Source organism: Odocoileus virginianus, chromosome 4 (genome assembly GCF_023699985.2).
Source record: "Odocoileus virginianus isolate 20LAN1187 ecotype Illinois chromosome 4, Ovbor_1.2, whole genome shotgun sequence".
In the NCBI taxonomy this organism is placed as follows: Eukaryota; Metazoa; Chordata; class Mammalia; order Artiodactyla; family Cervidae; genus Odocoileus; species Odocoileus virginianus.
The window spans coordinates 8,917,111-8,935,208 of record NC_069677.1 but is presented as its reverse complement, the minus strand read 5'-3'; the positions used below and the strand labels follow the sequence as shown (position 1 = coordinate 8,935,208).

The 18,098-nt window shown below is 37.5% G+C and overlaps 2 protein-coding genes across 9 annotated transcripts in view; one reads left to right on the top strand and one right to left on the bottom strand.

Annotated features, from left to right (window-relative positions):
* EAF2 (ELL associated factor 2) overlaps positions 1 to 14,137 on the bottom strand; it is a 62,220-nt gene extending 48,083 nt beyond the window's left edge. Inside the window, exon 1 of one of the 3 annotated variants that reach the window (XM_070466050.1) lies at positions 13,926 to 14,137. In XM_070466050.1, the coding sequence (XP_070322151.1) occupies positions 13,926 to 14,031 (106 nt within the window). In that variant the 5' untranslated portion in view covers positions 14,032 to 14,137. The remainder of the gene's footprint in view (positions 1 to 13,925) is intronic. The other 2 variants (XM_070466051.1, XM_020916376.2) reach the window with 2 other exon arrangements.
* Positions 14,138 to 14,233: 96 nt separating this feature from the next.
* IQCB1 (IQ motif containing B1) overlaps positions 14,234 to 18,098 on the top strand; it is a 41,581-nt gene continuing 37,716 nt past the window's right edge. For 2 of the 6 annotated variants that reach the window (XM_020916367.2, XM_020916373.2), the window contains exon 1: positions 14,234 to 14,341. The gene's annotated coding sequence lies outside the window, so the exon portion shown is untranslated. Of the gene's footprint in view, positions 14,342 to 14,367; positions 14,623 to 15,221; positions 15,323 to 17,550; positions 17,628 to 18,098 lie in introns of those variants that run through there. The other 4 variants (XM_070466048.1, XM_020916368.2, XM_070466049.1 and 1 more) reach the window with 4 other exon arrangements.

Sequence of the window (18,098 nt, the reverse complement as noted above, 5' to 3'; positions counted from 1 at the left end):
GAACAGATAACTGCGTAGATCTGTCTCTCTCCTCTTGAGTCCCCTTTTTCTCCTCCTGCTCACCTCTATCTCCTTCCTCCCTCTCCTATTCTTCATGTAACTCTGTGAACCTCTCTGGTTGTCTCTCACGGTGGAGAATCTTTTCACCATTAACCTAGAAGTTTTATTATCAGTGCTGTATAGTTGGAGAAGTCTTGAGACTATTGGAAGAATAAAACTGAAATCCAGAGGCAGGAGACTTAAGCCCAAATCCTGAGAAAACCAGAAAACTCCTGACTACACATGGAACATTACGGAATAAGAGACCATCCAAAAGCTTCCATACCTACACCAAAACCAACCACCATCCAAGAGCCAATAAGCTCCAGTACAAGACATACCACACAAATTCTTTAGCAACACAGAAACATAGACCTGAGTGTCAACATACAGGCTCTCCAAAGTCACACCTAACACAGAGACCCATCGCAAAACTCATTATTGGACACTCCATTGCACTCCAGAGAGAAGAAATCCAATTCCATGCACCAGAACGCTGACACAAGCTTCCCTAACCAGGAAACCTTGACAAACCAATCGTCCAACCCCACCCACTGGGTGAAACCTCCACAATAAAAAGGAACCTCAGACAACAAGAATACAGAAAGCCCACTCCAGACACAGCAATCTAAACAAGATGAAAAGGCAGAGAAATACCCAACAGCTAAAGGAACATGAAAAAAGCCCACCAAGTCAAACAAAAGAGGAGGAAATAGGGAATCTACCTGAAAAAGAATTTAGAGTAATGATAATAAAAATGATCCAAAATCTTGAAAACAAAATGGAGTTACAAATAAATAGCCTGGAGACAAAGATTGAGAAGATGCAAGAAATGTTTAACAAGGACCTAGAAGAAATAAAAAAAAGTCAATTAAAAATTAATAATGAAATAAATGAGATCAAAAACACTCTGGAGGGAACCATGAGTAGAATAACAGAGACAGAAGATAGGATAAGTGAGTTAGAAGATAAAATGGTGGAAATAAATGAAGCAGAGAGAAAAAAAGAAAAAAGAATCAAAAGAAATGAGGAGAACCTCAGGGACCTCTGGGACAATGTGAAACACCCCAACATTCGAATCATAGGAGTCCCAGAAGAAGAAGACAAAAAGAAAGGCCATGAGAAGATACTCGAGGAGATAATAGCTGAAAACTTCCCTAAAATGGGGAAGGAAATAACCAACCAAGTCCAAGAAACCCAGAGAGTCCCAAACAGGATAAACCCAAGGCAAAACACCCCAAGACACATATTAATCAAATTAACAAAGATCAAACACAAAGAACAAATATTAAAAGCAGCAAGGGAGAAACAACAAATAACACACAAAGGGATTCCCATAAGGATAACAGCTGATCTATCAATAGAAACCCTTCAGGCCAGAAGGGAATGGCAGGACATACTTAAAGTAATGAAAGAGAATAACCTACAACCTAGATTACTCTACCCAGCAAGGATCTCATTCAGATATGAAGGAGAACTCAAAAGCTTTACAGACAAGCAAAAGCTGAGAGAATTCAGCACCACCAAACCAGCTCTTCAACAAATACTAAAGGATCTTCTCTAGACAGGAAACACAGAAAGGTGGTATAAACGTGAACCCCAAACAACAAAATAAATGGCAACGGGACCATACCTGTCAATAATTACCTTAAATGTAAATGGGTTGAATGCCCCAACCAAAAGACAAAGGCTGGCTGAATGGCTACAAAAGCAAGACCCCTATATATGCTGTCTACAAGAGACCCACCTCAAAGCAAGGGACACATACAGACTAAAAGTGAAGGGCTGGAAAAAAATATTCCACGCAAACGGAGACCAAAAGAAAGCAGGAGTCGCAATACTCATATCAGATAAAATAGACTTTCAAATTAAGTCTGTGAAAAGAGACAAAGATGGACACTACATAATGATCAAAGGATCAATCCAAGAAGAAGATATAACAATTATAAATATATATGCACCCAACATAGGAGCACCGCAATATGTAAGGCAAACGCTAACGAGTTTGAAAGAGGAAATTAATAGTAACACAATAATAGTAGGAGACTTTAATACCCCACTCACAACTATGGATAGATCAACTAAACAGAAAATGAACAAGGAAACACAAACTTTAACGGACACAATGGACCAGCTAGACCTTACTGACATCTATAGGACGTTTCACCCCAAAACAATCAACTTCACCTTTTTCTCAAGTGCACACGGAACCTTCTCCAGAATAGATCACATCCTGGGCCATAAATCTAGTCTTGGTAAATTCAAAAAGATTGAAATCATTCCAGTCATCTTTTCTGACCACAGTGCAGTAAGATTAGATCTCAATTACAGGAAAAAAATTATTAAAAATTCAAACATATGGAGGCTAAACAACACGCTTCTGAATAACCAACAAATCATAGAACAAATCAAAATATGCATAGAAATGAATGAAAATGAAAACACAACAACCCAAAACCTATGGGACACTGTAAAAGCAGTGCTAAGGGGAAGATTCATAGCATTACAGGCCTACCTCAAGAAACAAGAAAAAAGTCAAATAAATAACCTAACTCTACACCTAAACAACTAGAGGAGGAAGAAATGAAGAACCCCAGGGTTAGTAGAAGCAAAGAAATCTTAAAAATTAGGGCAGAAATAAATGCAAAAGAAACTAAAGAGATCATAGCAAAAATTAACAAAGCTAAAAGCTGGTTTTTTGAAAAAATAAACAAAATTGACAAACCATTAGCAAGACTCATTAAGAAACAAAGGGAGAAGAACCAAATTAACAAAATTAGAAATGAAAATGGAGAGATCACAACAGACAACACTGAAATACAAAGGATCATAAGAGACTACTACCAGCAGCTCTATGCCAATAAAATGGACAACTTGGAAGAAATGGACAAGTTCTTAGAGAAGTATAACTTTCCAAAACTGAACCAGGAAGAAATAGAAGATCTTAACAAAACGATCACAAGCAAGGAAATCGAAACTGTAATCAGAAATCTTCCAGCAAACAAAAGCCCAGGACCAGATGGCTTCACAGCTGAATTCTACCAAATATTTAGAGAAGAGCTAACACCTATCTTACTCAAACTCTTCCAGAAAATTGCAGAAGAAGGTAAACTTCCAAACTCATTCTATGAGGCCACCATCACCCTAATTCCAAAACCAGACAAAGATGCCACAAAAAAAGAAAACTACAGGCCAATATCACTGATGAACATAGATGCAAAAATCCTTAACAAAATTCTAGCAAACAGAATCCAACAACATATTAAAAAAATCATACATCATGACCAAGTGGGCTTTATCCCAGGGATGCAAGGATTCTTTAATATCCACAAGTCAATCAATGTAATACACCACATTAACAAATTGAAAGATAAAAACCATATGATTATCTCAATAGATGCAGAAAAAGCCTTTGACAAAATTCAACATCCATTTATGATTAAAACTCTCCAGAAAGCAGGAATAGAAGGAACATACCTCAACATAATAAAATCTATATATGACAAACCCACAGCAAGCATCACCCTCAATGGTGAAAAATTGAAAGCATTTCCCCTGAAATCAGGAACAAGACAAGGGTGCCCACTCTCACCACTACTAATCAACATAGTTTTGGAAGTTTTGGCCACAGCAATCAGGGCAGAAAAAGAAGTAAAAGGAATCCAGATAGGAAAAGAAGAAGTGAAACTCTCTCTGTTTGCAGATGACATGATCCTCTACATAGAAAACCCTAAAGACTCTACCAGAAAATTACTAGAGCTAATCAATGAATACAGTAAAGTTGCAGGATATAAAATTAACACACAGAAATCTCTTGCATTCCTATACACTAACAATGAGAAAACAGAAAGAGAAATTAAGGAAACAATACCATTCACCATTGCAACAAAAAGAATAAAATACTTAGGAGTATATCTACCTAAAGAAACAAAAGACCTATACATAGAAAACTATAAAACACTGATTAAAGAAATCAAAGAGGACACAAACAGATGGAGAAATATACCGTGTTCATGGATTGGAAGAATCAATATTGTCAAAATGGCTATACTACCCAAAGCAATCTATAGATTCAATGCAATCCCTATCAAACTACCAACGATATTTTTCACAGAACTAGAACAAATAATTTCACAATTTGTATGGAAATACAAAAAACCTCAAATAGCCAAAGCAATCCTGAGAAAGAATGGAACTGGAGGAATCAATCTGCCTGACTTCAGACTATACTACAAAGCCACAGTCATCAAGACAGTATGGTACTGGCACAAAGACAGAAATATAGATCAATGGAACAGAATAGAAAGCCCAGAGATAAATCCACGAACCTATGGTCACCTTATCTTCGACAAGGGAGGCAAGGATATACAATGGAAAAAAGATAACCTCTTTAACAAGTGGTGCTGGGAAAACTGGTCAACCACCTGTAAAAGAATGAAACTAGAACACTTTCTAACACCATACACAAAAATAAACTCAAAATGGATTAAAGATCTAAATGTAAGACCAGAAACTATCAAACTCCTAGAGGAGAACATAGGCAAAACACTCTCCGACATAAATCACAGCAGGATCCTCTATGACCCACATCCCAGAATTTCAGAAATAAAAGCAAAAATAAACAAATGGGACCTAATGAAACTTAAAAGCTTTTGCACAACAAAGGAAACTATAAGCAAGGTGAAAAGACAGCCCTCAGATTGGGAGAAAATAATAGCAAACGAAGCAACAGACAAAGGATTAATCTCAAAAATATACAAGCAACTCCTCCAGCTCAACTCCAGAAAAATAAATGACCCAATCAAAAAATGGGCCAAAGAACTCAACAGACATTTCTCCAAGGAAGACATACAGATGGCTAACAAACACATGAAAAGATGCTCAACATCACTCATGATCAGAGAAATGCAAATTAAAACCACAATGAGGTACCATTATACGCCAGTCAGGATGGCTGCTATCCAAAAGTCTACAAGCAATAAATGCTGGAGAGGGTGTGGAGAAAAGGGAACCCTCTTACACTGTTGGTGGGAATGCAAATTAGTACAGCCACTATGGAAAACAGTGTGGAGATTTCTTAAAAAGCTGGAAATAGAACTGCCATATGACCCAGCAATCCCACTTCTGGGCATACACACCAAGGAAACCAGATCTGAAAGAGACACGTGCACCCCAGTGTTCATCGCAGCACTGTTTATAATAGCCAGGACATGGAAGCAACCCAGATGCCCATCAGCAGACGAATGGATGAAGAAGCTGTGGTACATATACACCATGGAATATTACTCAGCCATTAAAAAGAATTCATTTGAATCAGTTCTAATGAGATGGATGAAACTGGAGCCCATTATACAGAGCGAAGCAAGCCAGAAAGATAAAGACCATTACAGTATACTAACACATATATGTGGAATTTAGAAAGATGGTAACGATAACCCTATATGCAAAACAGGAAAAGAGACTCAGATGTATAGAACAGACTTGTGGACTCTGGGAGAAGGTGAGGGTGGGATGTTTCAAGAGAACAGCATTGAAACATGTATATTATCTAGGGTGAAACAGATCACCAGCCCAGGTTGGGTGCATGAGACAAGTGCTTGGGCCTGGTGCACTGGGAAGACCCAGAGGGATAGGGTGGAGAGGGAGGTGGGAGGGGGGACCGGGATGGGGAATACATGTAAATCCATGGCTAATTCATTTCAATGTATGACAAAAACTACTGTAATGATGTAAAGTAATTAGCCTCCAACTAATAAAAAAAAAAAAAAAACAAAAACTAGGAGTAGAACTACCAGCAATCCCACTCCTGCGCATATACTCTGAGAAAACCATAACTGAAAAAGACATATGTACCCCAATGTTCATTGCAGCACTATTTACAATAGCTAGGACATGGAAGGAACCTAGATGTCCATGGACAGATGAATGGATAAAGAAGTTGTGATATATATATATACATATATATATATATATACATATATATATATACACATATATATATACACACACACACACAAGGGAATTTACTCAGCCATAAAAAGGAATGCATTGGAGTCAGTTTTAATGAGGTAGGTGAACCTAGAGCCTGTTATACAGAGTGAAATAAGTCAAAAAAAGAAAAACAAATATTGCACACTAACACATATACATGGAATCTAGAAAAATGATGCTGATGAACCTATTTGCACAGTGGGAATAGAGACACAGATATAGAGAACAGACTTGTGGACATAGCGGGGGAATGAGAGGGTTGGACAATTGGGAGAGGAGCACTGAAACATATATATTACCATATGTAAAACAGATAGCCAGTGGGAATTTGCTGTATGACGCAGAGAACTCAAACCTGGTGCTTTGTGACAACCTAGAAGGTTGAGACGGGATGGGAGGTGGGAGAGAGGTTCAAGAGGGAGGAGACATATGTAGATCTATGGCTGGTTCATGTTGATGTATGGTAGAAACCAACACAACATTGTAAAGCAATTATTCTCCAATTAAAAATAAATAAGTTTAAAAAACTAAGACATGAAAATCACTTAAAACTAATTCACATCAGTATACATCAATGTTTGATAATAATTCTGATACAGAATTCCTTCACTGTTGTCAAGTTATCTTCTGATTTTTTCAAAAGAGAAGCTGGTGTTAGGTAAGAAGTTGGGCATGAGCAATGAGGGGTGGCCTATCCAAAAAGGATGCAAGCTGATCTCTAAAACAAAAATTTGGAACAATGGACTAAAGGGTTTAAAACAACAGACAAGTTATAGCTCAGTTCCACTCAAGCAGACAGATCTTCTATTAGACACACTCCCAAGACATGGGAGCAGGCTGACCCCAAAGCAGCTGTCTTCCTCATCCCTGTTAGCTTCCCTCTTTTTATACTTCCTATTTCCTTCTTTTGGTTGTTCCCAGTGCAAAATAGGGCTTGTACCCACCACCAGTCAAGGAAAGGAAATACAAATGGGCATACACTCAAGGCCAACTGGCAATTGCAAGTTATATAACAACAGACTTTGTTGTGTATGTCTTCTCATAATTCCATCTGTTATGATCAGATATATGTATGTGTAGAATATTTAGAATCCTTAAAGGGCTCCTAGCTGCCTAAGGTTGCTTGGAGAAGTGCCCATGGTTAGTTTGTATCCACTATGTGCCAAGGGCTCATGTGCAGGAGTTGGAATAGTCTCTGTGGTTAAGTTTGTAGCATATCTGTGAGCTCTCCTGGGTGTGCCTGGAATGGGGTTTAGTCCATTGTTCCAAATTTTTGTTGTGATGAAATAAAAACGAAGGAAGAGAAATAAACCAACTTGACACTCGTGATCCATATTTTTGTATAAAGGATCTTGATTTTTAGGATTCTCAACTAACTCATGTTAAAACAACATCTGTGGGGGTCAAACAAGACATCTGTAAAGTCAAAATCTGCCAGTAGGCTATAAATCTATAATCTCTATTTTAGTGTTTAAAAACTGATTCTTTTTCTTTATAATATATCATCACTTTCGATCTTCACAACAACATTTTGCTTTTAATATGCTCACCCAAATTTAACTGATGGTGAACTCCTCTAAGTAATGAAGCCAGTAAAAGGTAATTCAGGAACTCAAGCCACTATTCTTCTTGTTGTTCAGTCACTAAGTTGTGTTCGACTTTTTGTGACCCCATGGACTGCAGCACGCCAGGCCCCTCTGTCCCCTGCTGTCTCCTAGAACTTGCTCAGATTTATAACCACTGAGTTGGTGATGCTATATAATCATCTCATCCTCTGTCTCCCCCTTCTCCTTTTGCATTCCATCTTTCCCAGCATCAGGTGGCTGTTTACATCAGGTTTAAGTATTGGACTTTCACCTTCAGCATCAGTTTTCCAGTGAACATTCAGGGTTGATTTCTTTTAGGATCTACAGGTTGGATCTTCTTGGCAATCCAAGGGAGTCTCAAGAGTCTTCTCTGGCAACACAATTCAAAAGCAACCATTTTTCAGTGCTCAGCCTTCCTTACTATCCAATACTCACATCCATACAAGACTACCAGAAAAACCATAGCTTTGACAATATGGACTTTTGGGGGAAAGTTATGTCTGTTCTTTTTAATACTCTATCTAGGTTTGTCAGTTTTCCTTCCACAGAGCAAGTGTCTTTTAATTTCATGGCTGCAGTCACCATCTGTAAAGAATTTGGAGCCCAAGAAAATAAAATCTGTCACTGTTTTCATTTTTTCCTCTTCTATTTGCCATGAAGTGATAGAACCAGATGCCATGATCTTAATTTTTTTTAATGTTGAGTCTCAAGCCAGCTTTTCCACTCTCCTCTTTTACCCTCATCAACAGACTCTTCAGTTTCTCTTTAGTTTCTGCCGTTAGTCTGGCATTTATTCACAGGCTTTTAAGGGCTATGAATCTGGCCCAGTCTGGCATTTTGCATAATGTACTCTGCATATAAGTTAAATAAGCAGGGTGACAATATACAGCCTTGATGTACTCCTTTCTCAAGTTAGAACCAATTAGTTGTTCCATGTCTGGTTCTAACTGCTGCTTCTTGACCTGCATACAGGTTTCTTAAGAGAGAGATAAGGTGGTTTGGTATTCTGATCTCTTTAAGAATTTTCCACAGTTTGCTGTGATCCACACAGTCAAAGGCTTTAGCATAATCAAAAAAGCAGAAGTAGATGTTTTTCTGGAATTCCCTTGTTTTCTCTATGATCCAACAAATGTTGGCTCTTCCTCTTTTTTCTAAATATAGCATGTGCATCTGGAAGTTCTCAAGTTCACATACTGTTGAAGACTAGATTGAAGGATTTTGAGTATATCCTTACTAGTATGTGAAATAAGTGCAATTGTATGGTAGTTTGAACATTCTTTGGCATTGCCCTTCTTTGGGATTGGAATGAAAACTGACGTTGTCCAGTCCTGTGGCCACTGCTGAGTTTTCCAAATTTCCTGGCATATTGAGTGCAGCACTTTAACAACATCATCATTTAGGATTTGAAATAGCTCAGCTGGAATTCTATCGCCTCCACTAGCTTTGTTTGCAGTAATGCTTCCTAAGTCCACTTGACTTCACACTCCAGGATGTCTAGCTCTAGGTGAGTGACCACACCATTCTATATTATACTCCACCCTTCTATATTATATGGTTTCTTTGCCTTAGATCCACAGCTCTGAACTTTTGTATATATGCGTGTTTCTAGGGGCTGGTGATAGGAGATGAGCAATAGTCATAAGTCCCTTTGGGAATCTGATGAAAATTATAGACCAGTTATAGATCCTGTCTGCATAAAAATGAATTTATGAAAAAACATATCAAATACTATATAATTTCAAGGGATTCACAAGCCCATGAATAAATGCCTATAGCATATGAGATACACATAACATATAGAAATGTACTCAACATATCTGTAGCTTTGCTTAACTATAAGCTGGAATTTATAACCAATAACACTATTAACACTATTTATAACACTATTCTGAACCTATCTACATTTCTAATGATTACTGTTGGAATTAATAAATTCCACTTTTTCTTGTTTATATTGTGTGTTATCTTTTATTTACCTCACACAACAAATTTCTTTTAAAGTACGCAACTTTTGTGTTTCAAGGGGTTAAATAGAGCTCTAAAATTACAGAATTTATTGAATAATCTCATGTCATGTTTTTCATATGTTTTCTAATGTTTAAGTTGCTATGATTCCAGACTAAAAAGTTCTAATGTTTAAATTGCTATGGTTCCAGACTAAAAAGTTTATTCCTTTCAGCTTTTCTTGGTTTGGAAACCCCACTACTAATTTTATCATTTGTTTATTTTCTCTGGATTTCCTTTGACTGTATTATTTTCTTCAAGTTTACAACACAATTACTTATACCACATTAAGAGTAGAAAAACATTTCCTGTTTTGTTCTCAATACTTTTCTGTTACTTTTTGACTGTTTTGACTCGAGCGTCACACAATGTCAGTGTCTTCACAAAAAAGCCCACAATTAGTATCATAAATTTATTTCCTGGGATTTGAACTAATTCAACTAACTCAAAAACGCATACCCTTTCCATTATACCACACTAATCAGAAGAACATTACTGTAAATATAAATTTTAATCGTATGTTCATTAGTGTACTCTCTAATGTTTGCTCACACCAAAGCTTAACAACCACTTTTGGGAATGGCTCCACTTGGTGTCACAGTCTTCCTGCAGTCACTGTCCATGAGCTCATCATTTTATGACAGCAAAAAATGGTGTCATTTACAAACTTAGGAATTTCCATCTTTATTCACTTATCTGGATATAAATTGTAAAACTAGTGCTAGCCCAAATTCAGCACTTGTTCTAGTAAGTCCTATTGCTCACACTCTTCTACCCCGTGAGGCATCTGCAGTTAAGCATTTAGTTTATCATTTATAGAGCACCCCACATCTTCCCTACCACATGCCAACTATCTTTTGATAGGTTTTACTGCCAAGCCCTGATAAATGCTTTCTGAAAGTCTAAATAAATTACATTTTCTGGCACTCGTCATACACATTTGAATATAACCTTTGAGAATAACGGTGACTACTATTTATACTCTATCATGTACCAAACACTGTGCTAGGTTGTTTATACTACCTTATTTAATTCTGAAATTCTGAAATGTAAATGCTATTATTATTATCATTTTACAGTTAAAAAACTGAGACTGAAAACTCAGAGAATGTTCCCAAAGTTATATTACATATATAGGTGGTGAGGGTCAGAATTCACATCCAGGTTTTTCCAAAACCTAAGTGTATTGAACAGGCATAATTACCCAATTACCTAAAAACAGAATACTACTTTCTTCTAAGTCATACTGATTTGAGTGTCTGTTATAAATTAGGCCCACCCTGAAGGGGATTAAGAGGTACAAACCTCCAGTTACATAATAAACAAGTCTTGAGGATAAAATACACAGCATAAGGAACATGGTCAATAATATTATTATAACTTTGTATGGGGACAGACACTAGACTTATGGTGGTGATCATTTCATAATATATGCAAATATAAAGTCATTATATAGGACACCTGAAACTAACATATGTCAATTTTGTTTCAATAAAAACTTCTTAAATAAATGGTTTTTATTTATTTAAAAATGCTAAAATATATTCTTACAAATTATGATACTTTTAATATGTATTTCACAACCTTACCTGATTATAAAGATATTTTACATTTAGGGGATAAATGAAAGCTTTGAGCATTATGTAAAACTGATACTGAAAATATTGCATTTTTCACATATCTATCAATTTAAGAATATTTCATAATTTTAATAAAAATGAGAGAATGCTGAATTTATTACTTCATTCTATAGATAAGATGAGCTCAGCAGTTTAAAATGAATGTTCTAAATTACATAGTTAATAGAAAAGTTGAAATTAATGTATTATGTGTGTATTTCTGTTCTACTTCATTACTGAGCTTAAACATGAATATGTTTTTTTAAAAATAAAGTTCTCTATCAGTCTCCTTCAGAAGAAAATATATCTTTATGTACAGTAGTGATAATTAAAAATAATAAGCATTTTTTGTTTTCCAGAAAGAAAATGCATAATTTTTTTAAAATAAATAAACAATTCATGTCCACTTGCCTGTAAGAAAGTCTATAGTTTTCATCACTTACTCTGAGTAATGAAAGGTTCTGTCTGCTTCAACAAGAAAAAACTAAGGGCTGAACACCTTTCTAATGTCTTCCACAGGATTAAAAGTATATTCAAACATCTAGGTTTATTGTGGTTATTACTGTTGCTGTTTTGTTTATTTTCATTCTTGCAACTGGATCATCCAATACTCTGATTCTGAAGACACAATTCCAGCATTTTGAGAACTCTTAAAAACAAAAGACTTTAAGGCATCTGCAAAGTGCTTTTCAAAGTCTATTTCTTTTTCACTAATTTGGGCTTTATGCCCTTAAAAAGATATACCCAAGTGTCATGAAAATCGAGTCTTCAGCAAATTTGTATAATCTTAAAACATAATTAAAAAAAATTAATACTATGATGACTGGAAACCTGACAAAGAAGAGGAAAGGAGAAGGAAGATATTATTTGAGAGAAAGGTGTAGAGAAACCAGATAAAACTCTACCATACTTTTGGAAAATGGAACTGAAGAAGGAGAGAAACTGCACAGCCAGAACTAGCTGTCTCACTAGACAAAGTGTGGTAAAGAAGTGTCAGTGTTAAAGATCTGTTTGCAAATACACTCCCATTTATTCTATCAACTATATATTAATTTTGCTTAATAAAACCCTTTCATAAAATGTAAAAATATACCCTTGGAAATTTAAACCTGTAGGCTCTTGATATCTTCACTGTGAGTTACCATAATTAGATTGTGTACAACTAAGTAAACCTAAGGAGAATGTGAGTTTTAACAAAGCATGAAACACTTCAGAGCAAAAACTATAAAGATCTCTAAAACAGTCTTACAACAGAGTGACTGAGAAGGGTGGAATGATGAGACACTAAGGAAGGGTACTGTAGTAAGAGGAAGTGAAAAAATACCTACTTTACAATTTTGCCACAGAAAAATAAGAGGTTATGACTCAATGATCTCAAAGTTTCCTTCCCACTCTATAATTCTATGAGGGTTATTATGCAAAGAATGAATGTTTTACATACCAAATCATAATATACTATGATTTCCTTCCTGGAATCTACACCATCCAGCAAAAGAGCTCTATTTCCTACCTCAACAACATAAAAGAGGAAAATGTATCAAAACTAGTTTCAGAGGACAAAAGAGCTTTCTAATAAATTAATAGTGCACCCTTCAATACTGTGATCATCAGTATTTGACAAATGATTGAATGAAATCAGGGGTCCAAAAGAGATATAGATATAAGAATGATCCAAAATCTTTCCCCAGAAATACACTAAATAAGAACCCCCATCAGTCAGAGACACCAAAAGTGAAGACAGGAAAGAATATTTCCCTACCAACCTAAAGGCATTTTCTTTCCCATTTTCCTTTGCCTCCCATCCATTTGTCACCTTACTACAGTTTTTCCTTGAGTAACACGCACGAGGCTGAGATTCACAGGTCCACTTACATGCGGAATTTCCACCCACTAAATAGAGTATCTGTATTTTCATCTTAGAGATCTTTAAATTAATGAAGTATGAGGAGAAGTATGTGTTCCTTTAGAGGTCACATATATGGAATCAAAACACTAGAGTTTGAGTCTGATTCTACCCAACGGCTTCAGCTTCTGGACCTCGGGTGAGTCGTGTGTCGACTCCCTGGTTTCTGAGGCAGAGACAGCAATAAGTGGATTTTCCACTGTGTGAGATCGACACCCCTAACCCCTGCGTGGTTCAAGGGTCAACTGTACCTTCCTTGCCACCTCTGAATCGTCCACCAGTCAGCTCTGACTCCATCCATAGTCGCCTCCAGACCTACCCCACATACCGTCCCTTTCTACCTGCTGTTGTGCTTAGTCGCTCAGTCGTGTCCAACTCTTTGCGATCCCATGGACTGTAGTCTGCCAGGCTTCTCTGTCCATGGGGGTTCTCCAGGCAAGAATACTGGAGTGGGTTGCCATTTCCTCCTCCAGGGATCTTCCCAACCTAGGGATGGAACCCAGGTCTCCCGCTTTGCAGGCCTATTCCTTACCGTCTCAGCCACCAGGGAAGCCCTGCTGGTCTCCCTTAAATCACTCCACTTAGAATTACCCACACCTGCGGCTTCCATCCGCCTGCTTCCACCAGCCCCCTAGCAATTTCCGGCTAAAGCAGCGGGTTGCGCAGGGCACCACATTCTCCCACAGGATAAGACGATCAGTTCGAACACGACTTGGAGAGGGTTGTGTTTCTGCACCCCCAAAACCAGAACTCCTCCCTTTCCCCTCGGGCGTCCTCACTCACAGCGCACAGTGTGGAAGGCGCAGCGAGGCTGCTTCTCAAAACTGCCCCCTAATTTGAGAACTCGCTCGCGGCTGTCAATATGCGAAGGTCCAGCTGCTCCATTCATTCTTCTCCTGCGGCTCTGACTTTCCCTCAGCCGCTAGCGCCGACCACCAGTTGCCAACTCAGCCTGAACCAGCTGCGCTGGCTGCTGCCAGTGCAGCCACTACGGACTCCGCCCCGCGCCAGCCGAACGCCGTCCCACTGGGCGCTGATTGGCTTCCTGGAGAAGGGCGCCCCGCCCCTTGGCCGCGAGGCTCCGGGTCCCTGCGCCAACTTCACGCGTTGCGACGCACGCACCCCCCCGGAGGCCGCGCTTCTGAGGTAACGCGCTAGGGGCCCAGTTCTTTGGTGGAGCAACGCACGGCGGGAATGAGGTAGCGGACTTCAATTGGCGTCTGGGGAAGGAGGAGATCCCGGGATACCCAGAGGGCAGGACCACAGTCTTCTGGACCAAGTGACTGGGCTTTTAGGAGGTCTTTGTAGGAGATCCGGCCTTTTTGAGGAGATGTGGTGTGGAAACTGAGGAGGGGGAGGTGCGGAGAGTGGGCGCGAGGCCTGATGTCTTGTCTGAGGCCTGGTAGCGCCAAAGCCGGGTTTAGAATCTGGAGTAAAGGAGCCCGTGGCCTCAGAGCGCAGTCTGTGGACCTGACTGGAGGTGACGCTGTTATCTCAGCTGTTGTTATTTGGTCTTATGTTCCTAAGGAAGTTCCAGGTGGTATTAGTACCGGAATGGGAGAGGGGGAAGGGTTGAGGGAAGGTTGTTAAGAAGAGGGGATAAAGATTCAGAGTTAGGAACTGCAGATTTTTAGGATCAGTTGCAGCTAGGTTGCATTGGGTTGCCCTCTTCATTTCTTTTCGTCGCAGAGATCCTTGGCGTTAAGGGCACGGCCTGGAAAAAGAGATTCCCAGAAGATCAAGGCCAGAGAGCTTTTTCTCTGGCAACTGGGCAATAGCATTAATTATTGAAAAATAATGTATTTTGTTTTTTTCCGTCTAAAAAGTTCATGACTTTAAGGGTAAAGATGACAGATATGCTGTTATTAGAGGAGAGGCACCCGAGAGAAAGTTTACGAATGGTTGCCATAACAGCGGTGGCTTTTCAAGGCTTTTCAATTGAACATTCCCTTTCTTAACTGCTATCTTCTCCAAATTGTCCTGTATTGTTGTTCCAGGCAGGAAGATGAACGTGGCAGCCTCAGCCTATCTGCTTGTCTAAATTCTGCTCTTTTAAAATTGTACTGTTTCCTGTTGTAGTTAAGCACTCAGGTTCTGGAGCCAGAAGCTTTGGGTTTGTTCAAACCAGTTTCAAACCCAGTTTCATACTCCAAAGAGTGACTTGTGCGAACCAAAGTTAGGTATGCTGATCAGTAAAAATTTGGGGGAAAAAATAATGGTACTTATAACTTACACTTTTTCAGAGGATTAAATGAGGTAGTACAAGAAAGCATTTAAAACCATGTCATAAAGTAAAAGCTCTCCGAATGGTTATTATTTTTGAGATTTGACTGTCATGTAACATTTTAGGGCCATCTTTGGTGGCTGCCTTCTTTTCCAAATTTTAAATTCTTCTGAGGTAGGAATTATTATTTTGTTTACAGCTTAGAAAGCGTGTTCATGGAAGCCCAGTCTTCTGAATATGTTTTTCATTCTTACCATCTATATCATGTATTTGGCATTTAACATATTTTATAGAATTAAGTATTTTATTTTACATATGTGTGTATATGAGTATGTGGACACTTTTCTTTCCTGAATGTGAGCAGAGAATCTGTCCTATATAAAATCTTGGTGACCCTTACCTCTGTTACAGAGCCGTGTGCTTGTTTGGTGATGATGATGATGTTTCAGTAATGTTTTATTATGTTAACCAGAGATCAAGAACAGTGTTATAAGTCTGTTTTACTTTAAAAAGGCTTTAAAGCAGAAATCTAAAGTTTCCATCATATAACAAGGGTAAAAGTAAAACGTCAAGAAATTGAAGTTTTGGAATACCCAAAATTTGTGTGTTTATTCATTCTTTCAATCTACATAAATATTAAGATATTAAGTACCTACCACCCACCAAATACTAGTCTATCTTCTGGGAATATAGCAGTGAATCAAAGAGATGAGAAGGCAGCCACCAGGAATGGTATGAGTTTTACCCTTGTGAGGCTTACCTTCTAATGTGAATTTTCTCTAAACATATATTAAATAAACTATATTGTACTAGCTAGCTCAGGAAGAAACAGATTAATGAACTAAATAGAATCCAAAAATATATTGAAGTGACATTTCAGATTGCTTCTCTTGTATCCATTCATGATAAATTACCTCAAGAGTTTATGAAAACTATGTGCATTTGTTCTTTTTTCACCAATCTGTAACTTCATCTAACTTTATAACTTCCTATCATATACCAGTCAGAAAATTAACTTACATATGTTTTGAAGGTTAAGTTGTAAGTAAATGAAGATATAAGTAAAACAAAATCATAAAAAATATAGAAAAATTTAGTAGATTATATTTTAGCTCTTAGGGTAGGAAGGACCTTTGTAAGCATGACACCAAGGGTAAAAGTCATAGAGGGAAAGATTGTTATACTTGACTACATAAAAATTGTAAATCTCTGGTAAAATGTAATTAAACTTTAAAAAATAAATGACCGACAAGGATAAAGTGTTTATGACAGTGAAAGTGTTAGTCCTTCAGTCCTGTCCAACTCTTTGTGACCCCATGGACCATAACCTGCCAGACTCCTCTGTCCATGGAATTCTCCAGGCAATAATACTGGAGTGAGTTGCCATGCCCTTCTCCAGATCTTCCCAACCCAGAGATCACACCCATGTTTCCTGCACTGCAGGCAGATTCTTTACCTTTTGAGCTACCCAGGAAGCCAAAATGTAAGTGTTTACAGCCAATGTAAAAGATAAAGGGTGTCTAATCCATATATAAAAAGCTTAAAGCTTCTACAAAGGAATAAGACAAGCTAATAGAAAAATTAAGGGGTGTAAATAGAAAATATGTAAAAAAAAATGTCCAGTAAACGTGGAACATGTTGAACCCCCCTAATAATCAAAGAAACAGAAATTAAAACAGGATGATACCATTTTTAACCTAGCAAATTGACAAAAATGCAAAATATAACATTATTTACTATTAAAGGCTTAGTAAAATGAGCACCTTCAAACATTGTTGCTGGAAATATAAATTGGAACATCTATTTTGGAGTAAAGTTTATTGCTTAATGAAAAAATTTAAGAATATGTATCTTGTCATCCAGCCATCTGACTTGAAGGGAAAAATTCATCCCACAAAGAACTATCATGAGTACATAAGACATGTACTTTGATATTCATTGCAGCATTCCTTATAATGGCATATACTCTGAATGACTTCCAGTAGAGGAGATGCTTAAATATATTTTGATGCACTATTATGAAGGAAGCATAGCATAATACAGCCATTGGAAAGAATGAGATTAACTCGGTCCACTTTCTTGGAAAGTTGTAAGCCTTCTATGTGCCAAGAGTTGTGCTGGGCTTTTTTAAGAAATGTTTCCACAAAACTTATTTTTTTAATGATTTATATTTTACCTTATAAGGAATGCTTTCTGGATGCCTGTATTATCACCAAAAATGTGAACTGTGGTGCCAGTTATGAAGAACAATAGCTTAAAAAGTGAGTTAGAAATAGGTTTTTGGAGATATGTTTCGTGTTTTTTACTCTTTTATGTGGGAGGGGATATTGAACATTTGAAATGGAAATTTGAGTCATATTGATCTGTATTTGAATACTTACTCTACCACATGGAGGAGGGGTAGTGGAACAATGAAGGTTTATTCTTCAAACTTTACTTTTTTTTAATCTGTAAAGTGGAGATGAATAAAGGCTCTGCTTCATAGTCCTGTTGCAAGGATTAAATGAGACAATGCTTATGAAAGCACTTCACATGGTGCTTAATTCAAAGTAAACAATGTTATGTTTGCCTTTATTAATTATAAATAAATAACATCTATATTTTTTATGGTTTCTTTGAGCTTTGGATGCCTTAAAACTTTTTTTAAAGAAGAGGTTTAGCAACAAATTAAATTAGGATGTGGATTTTTTTTTAAGATAATTGATTTTGTTTACTATGCTATTTATAAACAA